The sequence below is a fragment of the Nymphaea colorata genome, chromosome 2 (assembly GCF_008831285.2).
Source record: "Nymphaea colorata isolate Beijing-Zhang1983 chromosome 2, ASM883128v2, whole genome shotgun sequence".
In the NCBI taxonomy this organism is placed as follows: domain Eukaryota; kingdom Viridiplantae; phylum Streptophyta; class Magnoliopsida; order Nymphaeales; family Nymphaeaceae; genus Nymphaea; species Nymphaea colorata.
The window spans coordinates 28,911,766-28,920,467 of NC_045139.1; the positions used below are offsets into that span (position 1 = coordinate 28,911,766).

The window sequence follows — 8,702 nt, forward strand, 5'->3', positions numbered from 1 at the left end:
ACTAAATCTGACTCCTCATGTTGTTTGTGGATCTGGGGGCCGTGCTTTTTGACCCATATGCCTCCAACTCACTGACTGACTCGCACCGAGGACTACTCATTAGAAAGTAGGCCCAGAACAAGAAAAACTAGATCTACTTACGGTGCTGTTATCCATCTTCAGAAAACTAGATCAATTCATGGTGCTGTTATCCATCTTACCTAGACATTGGCCATGCCTAATGCCTGATTCCGCTATCTGGTTTGAAAAGCTTGTTCTTCCTATTACTTCAATGCACAGAATCCACAGCACAACCAATAAAAGATGTGCCTGCCATATGCTAATGTGAACTGCTTTGAATTACATGTGCAGTCACTTGAAACACCCAAAGTAGAAAAAGGCTATTACTGTAATTACTATGGCATCTAAGTTTTAGAACTCATCTGATTGTGGGCCTCAAGTAAGGGTTCCTGCATGTGCAGCCAGTTGAAAGATTGCTGCGCAAAGAGCAATAAATTCCTCGCGGTGTGAAAGGCGACCATTTAAGGTGTTCCTCCAAGTCTCCAAGCAATTGCAGTCCTACACAAGTTTTAGTTTAGTTCAATGTGACAACATAGTTTGAATAAAAGAATGAAATCAACAAACTTGATTACAGTAACATTTTGTTCATTTCAATCTTGACTTCCGTTTGTTTGGTTAGGAGATTTCCTCTGATAACAGCAGGGAGAACTCTTCTTGAGGCTTAATTAGCAGTTATCACATCAATTTAGAGATGCTTTTTGCTACATTAATAATGAGAAAATCATAGCGCTTTGGCACTCTGTAATTGGTGATGGAATAGTTGTCCAGAAACTAAAAAGGTGAGGAGAAAAAAAAAATGTTAGCTGATAATCTAAGCATAAAACGTGAGTTACTAAGGATTAAATTAAGCAAAATGAGGCACATGTATGGACGCACAAGTGGGCTGATCATGCATTCATAATAGTTGCAAATCAATCTCTAGATTTCATTTAATTTCTTGTTTTGAGCTTAGCTGATAATGGTAGATGGATCTCTTAACTTTTGGTCGAAGCTACCATTCTACTGTATTGACCTTTCACAAGCTATTGCCTGGCTAAGAACGTTGCCAACCAACTCAGGGCACAATTTAAGTAGTGCACTCATTTTCTATGTTTTCAGGTCATCTATTAAGCCGAGTGTGAATTGGTGGATTTTGGAAAATTCGTGGTGGTATTGAAGAAAACCACATTCTTAACCCTTCCCACTTTCCAACCTTTTCCAAAGAACCTCAAAAGAAAATAGTAAAGGCTGGAGTTCTGCTCCATTGGGGAGGACAAATTCCTCTATATAAAAAATAATGTGCCCACTGTACAATTTGAATACTAGAAAGGAAATTTTGGGCTTTGGCAGCATGAACTGATGTTGCCTAGGCCTTTCTTGTCATTTCTCTTTTCTGTAAGCCTAAGAGAAAGGGAAAAAGAAGCCTGAGCAGCCCCTGTACAGTTTTCCACCATGAAACTCAATACCCTGAAGCTTGTGTTGGCACCAGTTTAGTTGGCTAGTAGAAAGGTGACTCATCTTCAGAACCCTGGATACAAGCTTTATTTCTATCAAGGCGAACAGGTACTCCAATTTTTGTGCTTCTTCAACTGTATCCATTCTTCTTCTCTTTAACAGCCAGCCTTTCTTCTTTCTTACCATATCTTTCGCTCTTGCTTTTCTCTGGAGAAAATGTAATCAACAGACAGCTAATTAGTAACTTTTTGTAATCTTATGCCCACATAGGGTGCAAGTAAGAGTCATTTATCAGGCTTACTTCTTTGAGGGTCTTCCTCAGGTAGAACAGCAACTCTAGATCATTCGGGTCTTCAACTAATGGATCATCCCACAGAAGCTTGGATCCCAATCTCCGTGGAGTTTTCTTGTTGTCAGTTGAGAGTAAAACCCAAAATGTCCATATAGATTCCTCCATAATTTGAAGCAATTTGGTCGCTTTCACATCCCCCCCTCCGATTTGCTCTTCCTCAGCATAGCCTTTACAGCACGAAATATTTTCATATGTCAGACACCAAACAATTTGTTCCGAGTGACAACAGAATTATGATGACCAGAGTTTCAGCCCAGAGCCTAGAACACAGGCATTAAATACTCTACTAGAACAACGAGAATGTAAACATTTGATTAAATATAAGAAATACATGAAATTAATTTCCATTTCCCGTTTAAGTCGTTGCAAACACAATATATCAGTACGTCTTCAGGATATAGGAAACTAATCAATAAATTTGTGGGTTTGACTCTCAATATATATATATATATATATATACGAGGAAGTTAAAACCAATCACCTGATAAACAAGGGACTTGAAGCAAATTTTTGGAGGCTAATCTGCTCTTGGAATATCTCCAAAACCTTTCAATTTGCGGCCCTTCATCTTCCATGAATCTCTCTAGCAAAACCCTGAATTTTTGAAACTTCTGAGCTACTCTATCATATGGTAACCTCAGATGGCAATCTGCAGCTGCCATCTGCTGAATTTTCAGGTACTGATGATGAATGGCATCCCAGCACAAACAAGAGTGACCCACATACACCCTTTCAAACTCACACTGTAAACGCCTGACAAGCTTTCTCATACCAACATTGCCATGAGTATCACTAGCAGACGTTATAGAAGCGAACCTTTCGGCCAAATTGGAGTCCTGCACTTGCTTCCCTAGAATTGCACCTGCGACAGTAAACGAGCAGAGCATGTTAGTAAATATAGTAAAATTGCTCAAGATCGCAGGTCAGTTGGTGGAAGGCTATTCACCAATCATACAAGATGCCTAAACCCACCTAGCCACCTAGGGCTGGATCTAAAGTTCCATGACAGACCAATCATACACGATGCCTAAACCTCCTAGCCACCTAGGGCTGGATCTAAAGTTCCATGACAGCATCTCTTTGATCAGGAAACTAGTGCGGGTTGACGTGGGGAAGTTCAGGAAAAGAACTATATTGAATCTCCTTCAGGAATCTGATTCCATGAAGAGTCACCACAAGTCAATCGCTTGTCATGTCTCAATGCCAGACTTAACTCCGTCTGCACCGTAACCCAAGGTCTCAGTTGGTCGTCTGGTGGTTAACATCACAGAAGCAAAAAGCAACAATAAACTGAAGGAACCAAGTGTACCCACTTAGCATACTGCCCCTCTCAGAGTTGAGGAGATCGAACATCGTCATCCTCGTCGCATATTCTCTGTAAAACTCATCCATTTGTTCCTCTTTCTGCTGCTGTGCCTCTGGCTCCGACAATGAAACCACCAATTTAGGATCAGACATTTGAAAAGATTCCTTCATCCCATCGATGGAATTTGGCACATCTATCACTGGACAAACATTATGTGTGTCTGCAAACTCTGTCTTGCAGTACAGTTCCTCTTCCTGGACAACAATGGCCCTGCAGTCTTCTTCCGTGGTTTTCGGTTCGTTAATGGTGGGGAAAGATCGCAACGAGTGACTGCATATAGCTAACTGAAGTGGGCCGTATGTGTCAAAATCTTCGTCCTTGGAGAGAGCGCATAATTTGATGGATTCCGCGGCAGAAGAAGCTTCATGATCAATGACGTCTCTCCTGTGACTGCTAAAGAAGGACAATAAAAATCTTGCATCTGCAACAATCATGCCTGACATGAGCTTAAGAGGGACGACAACTATGCACGGCAACCAATTTGCCAAGAGCTTCACCCATACTACAACTTGGCAGGGTACGAGCCATAGTGGGAAGAAGAAGAAGTGCAGAGTGCGCCATTTGAGTGATCCCTGTGGGATCAAGAAGACGGTAACAATTAACCAACATTGCGAAAGCAAAGGCATCTGAAGACCCAGCGTTCCCTCCTGAGATTTTTGGAATAAGCATTTGGTGTCATCACCTATAAAGTAGTCCCTAGACGATGGCCAACTTTGGTGGGAGTTGTTTGGTTCGAAATTTTTTAATTTCGTCACAATCTCCAAAACTCTCTAATTAACCAATGCGATGTTGCACGATTCTAAGGTCACCAACCAATAGTTCGGATGCTGTTATCTCCAATTTGTTTCAATTTCTTAACTACCATTTGAGATGGCTGCTATTACTCCAATTTGTTTTCATTTCATACTGCTATTTGATCCGTGATGAATATATAGGACGTGCATATCACACCAAAATATGCACATATTTTAATGTAACAATATATTTATGATCTTAAAATTTGCAAGAGTTCAAAAGAAAATGAGCCGCTCGTGTTCAGCTTGTAGGATTACTGCTTAGCTTGTTTATGATGCATTCATGGTCGACAGGTTGTTACCCTCAATAATTTAATAAGGCAGTTCAGGTCATTTGGGTCGTTTATTACTACTTAAAAGTCATGTAGAGAACATTATCTACCAGTTGGCACTTTACTGTCTTCTACTTTTGATGAGGAAGGATTGGATCCTGCTAGGACGAGGCTTTCCTGCAAGTCTTTCTTTACTACTTTGTGTTTGTCCTGGATCTGATTCTTTATTCACATGCCTGGTTGTTCCGGATTCCACATGTTTCGTTGTTCCTACTTCCAACATAAAAACAATAGTCCAAGGAAATTGTAATCAGGAGTTGGAAGAGACGAAATCAGTCAACAGCAGTGGTTGTTCCACTTTTGCAACCCTTAGAAAAGCAGGCTTCCGCCTGCTGTCCTTTCAACCACAAACCAAACGCTATGTTTATTAACTAACGACGATCCCCCACTAGGAAGGCGCCATTAAAGAAGCAAATATGACCGTACTGACGTGGGCATGAGAGCCCAGATAGAGAGAGAATCGTGCCGCAAAAGGCAATCCATCTGCTAATCTACGGCGGCTCTCCCGTCTTCGTCTTCCAGGCTGTTGATCTTAGAGTGCAGTTTTTGGGAGCTAGCTAGTGAACAACCACATGTACTGTAATATTTTTTTGAAGTTGGGAGTGAAAATGAGTCTCTAGATCTAGCTTCAATTTTCTTTATCGATCTGTGGGCGGGAAGAATCGATTCCTTTTCTGTTTTGATTTTAGCGGTTTCATGTCAAACTCTCAATAACGTCTCCTTGTAAAAGGCTCTTAAATACAACCCATTGGCCAAGTGGATTTAGCTCTTCTTGGCAAGTAAGACCTGCAAAAGGTTGGATTCAAGACAATTAAGCACAATGGAACCCAGCTTGAAATTGGAAAATAGCAAAACGCTTGGCCCAATTACAACCCCACAAATGGCAATCAGTCTCCTGTTAGTAACAATTTTCAAATTGCTCTTGTTGTTCACAGGAGCTCCGCCTCTTACTTGGTAGAGCCACTTATATCTCTCATGGGCTACACAAATTTTTTGTCCTCTACATTAATCCCTAGCTGGCTGGTTCAGTAGACCCTTATTCCTATTTCCTAAGGGATTGGTACAATGGTTTGGGTTGAGGGTAGAGAGTCTCCTCCAGTTGAAGTGTCACTCAAAAGCATCAATCTTCTACACCACAAAACCACAAAAAAAAAAAAAAAAGTTGAAACTTGCAGGAGTTGCCGAGTCCCCTCGAGAACTAGTTAATGGGCTGCATGCACCGATTCCGGTCGAGCGACAAACAAATTATTACACCGACAGCACAGATGGGTTAAGATGACGTCTCGCACCATGCAAAGCTCAGCGCCCACAATGGAAAGCATTGAAACTTTGAGCAAGAATTTAACTTCACCATAGCACGACAAATTTGTAGTTCGGTGGGAGAAATTGATCAGCCGGAACGGGTTTTCCGGAGTGTCTGACGCGATGCTTTTAAATGCAAATGAAAGCATCCCTTCAGCTTTTTATTGGTCCAGCGTGCTTCTTTTGTGAGGTGAGTGATAGAAAGTAAGTAAGATGCGAGAAGGTGATGGTTGGTCCCTCTCATCCACAGCTGTGGCCAGTTATGTTTCAGAAACTAACTTTCAACTCTTTAGTAATACAAAATAGTTTTTTTTTTCTTTTAATACATAGTTTTTGAATTGTGTCAACCATCATTGCGTCAAGTAATCTAACCTGAAATTATGGTTTTCTTTATATAATATCAAATTCGACTATCACATATATTTGAGTAGTTGCAGTGCAGTTAATCTGTAATCTTATCATTGTATGTATATCAGCCATGGGGTCGTGTGTAGGCCGATCAGCTTCGTATCAAGGTAAGACTGTTACTTTTCACACTCAACTTTTGATCTTATAACAAGCACAGGCTTGCTCATGAATCTCCTTGGATCTAAGATCCATGGAAAATCAAATGCAACCTAACTTTTATTGTTTTCTAAAAATGTATCAGTCAAGAAAAACTCGGCGAAGAACGATCGGAAACATAGATTTATAAATACTCAACTCTCGACTTTCTTCAACTTAGTCTTAATGTTGATTCACACGCATTTAATTGGTAGCTTTACTGGTAGCCACGTGAGAAGGTATTAGCTTCCATCCGTAAACTCAATTGAGTAATGAGTCGCTCATTTTTAACGTCATACAAGAATAAAATTGTTCCGGTTTACCGGCTGTAGTTGCAGTACATTATTACAAGTGGGGGAACCGTGGCTTTGGAATACTTCCAAATGATGATGCCCACTGCCCCGAAAGCAACCGGACCGTGCTCGGACTAAACCGATACAAAAAATTTTTGCAGTCACTACCGAAGATCATGTGAAGAAAAAATAACCATATTCATATTCAATTTGTCTTTTCTGCACAAACCTGTTTTACTCAGCAGCGCTGCTTTGTCGCATATAAAAGCCACTCCTTCCCTTCCCAGCCCACCCCCACACACACACAAATTACATCGATGAGAGGCCAGGCCATTCCGATGGCCGGAGAAATCTACTTTTGACCCTAAATTCTCCATCTCTCTAGATGCTTCAGTCTTTACATACACGCAGGTCGATGCAGTATATATATACATTACATATATATATATATATTACAACTCAATATTGAGAGGGCTTTAAATCAAGGGGTGCTTGATTGCCACTCGTCTTGAATCCATAGATATGATATGATATGCTCTTGCTTTTGCTTAAAAAATCATATAAAAATTGGTTGTTCATTATCTTAAGTTTGAATTAAGATCTACATTTGATTTATATTTAAATTTATGGTTCATCAAACCAAAAAAACTAAATTCTGAAATAAGATCTCAAGTATGAGATCTTCATTCTATCTTTTAAAACTGATAAAATGCATGAAATAAGATTAAAAGCAAATAGTCTGATCTTAGCTATATAAATTATAAATCTCAAATTCTATGGATTTAAAATAAAAACTAAGTCAGAGGTAATCAATGTGCTTAAGTTGTCTTGATATGGAGTTGACTGATCGAATCTCTTTCATTTAATTGCCGAATCTATTTACGTATAAAACTTTCAGGATAAAGCTTTGTTTCTTTTTTCAAATTTATTATTCACTCACATGCTGTGGCAATTTAATTCACGTTAATTGCCATCGCTCCTTTATATATTTAAAAAAAAGAAAAAAAGAAGAAGAATATAAGTGATTGTCAAATATTTGTTAGCGAGGAAGTTTGTCAACAACACTGACGAGCAATTATTCACTTCCGATTCATCACCGAATCTAATATGCAGGCAGGCGCGCGCGTGCGCTGACGATTCGCGTCATTTTAAATTCCCGCTACTTTATTTTTCCCTTACCTGCACTCGAAATTTAGGAATATCCAGGACGTTCCTCCAATATCTTGAGAACATGGCCGTCAAAAAATAAAGGATGTACGTAACGGTGACAACTATATATTCAGTTTGTGTTCATCAAGACATACAGTGAACGCTGAACTACTACTGGCCATGAGCTCAACAATTAAACATCTTTATTAAGTGAGCTTGGAAACCTCCATCACTTTTGTTGGCTATTTAATTTAAGTGTCATCTTGATCACGACTGATGCGAAATCACTTATGGTCCCCATCTGTACATATACTTGGTATTAGTTTTATTAAGAGATCATAACTAAAGGCATATTTGTAGATCGAGAGAGGAGGTGGTGTTTGCAAAAGGGACAAAATTGATCCAGAACGGCGAAGTGCATTAGAGGTCAAACTAATCGGACGATATGTTAAACCGGCAAAGCACTCGAACAAGCTTGCTCGGACCATGACAACCCATTCAATTCAGTTCGCGTGAAGCTTGGATATGCAGAATCATCGCCATTAGAATGAAGGGCTAAAAGAAGTGCCATTAGGTACATCCCCACACAATGAATGCATTGGTTAGTATGTCCGCTTTGCTTTTTGCTTACCATTGAAGGCTGTCGGCCGCTTGATCACTTGGCTGGTGCTTCTTTGCTTGCCCATAATATCGCCAACTGCTCTGAAATTTCAAAAGTCGGATTTCCAAATTTCTTTAAACACTGAACGCTGCTCCAAGCAACTAGCGGAGCCAAAAAAAAAAATTTGATTGGAGGGGGCACTAATTCTAGGAGTACCCATATATATAAACAATCAAATTATTACAACAACTCCGCCATTGGACTTCAAGCGCCGGCTAAATGGGTCCGATCCATTTTAAATTCTTGCTTATGGACCTACCTTGCCCCTTTTATGGAAGGACATGCAGACTTTTTTGGAGCTCTGGGTCGACTATGACAAAAGAAAAGGCAAGACTGGTCCATTTTTGCTGCTGCTGCTGCTTTACTTTTCTTCAAATCGGTTGGTGCAGCCAGCTCCGGTCAAAGGGCGGGCCTTT

The 8,702-nt window shown here is 40.1% G+C and overlaps 1 protein-coding gene across 1 annotated transcript; it reads right to left on the bottom strand.

Annotated features, from left to right (window-relative positions):
* Nucleotides 1-1,281: 1,281 nt before the first annotated feature.
* Nucleotides 1,282-3,968, bottom strand: LOC116248783 (uncharacterized). Its single transcript, XM_031621755.2, has 4 exons — nucleotides 3,160-3,968; nucleotides 2,328-2,708; nucleotides 1,796-2,013; nucleotides 1,282-1,701 (listed from the first exon to the last, which is right to left on the bottom strand). Exons 1-4 carry the CDS (start codon nucleotides 3,836-3,838, stop codon nucleotides 1,441-1,443), a joined length of 1,539 nt encoding a protein of 512 aa, XP_031477615.1. The 5' UTR covers nucleotides 3,839-3,968; the 3' UTR covers nucleotides 1,282-1,440.
* Between the last annotated feature and the right edge of the window lie 4,734 nt (nucleotides 3,969-8,702).

Bases quoted from the DNA above. Each gene is read 5' to 3' on its own strand.
- LOC116248783 (XM_031621755.2), bottom strand. From the start codon at position 3,838: ATGCCTTTGCTTTCGCAATGTTGGTTAATTGTTACCGTCTTCTTGATC. The intron at 2,014-2,327 runs GTGATTGGTTTT...CGTGCTGTAAAG, and splicing joins TCAAGTCCCTTGTTTATCAG to GCTATGCTGAGGAAGAGCAA. The intron at 1,702-1,795 runs GTAAGCCTGATA...CATTTTCTCCAG, and splicing joins TGAGGAAGACCCTCAAAGAA to AGAAAAGCAAGAGCGAAAGA.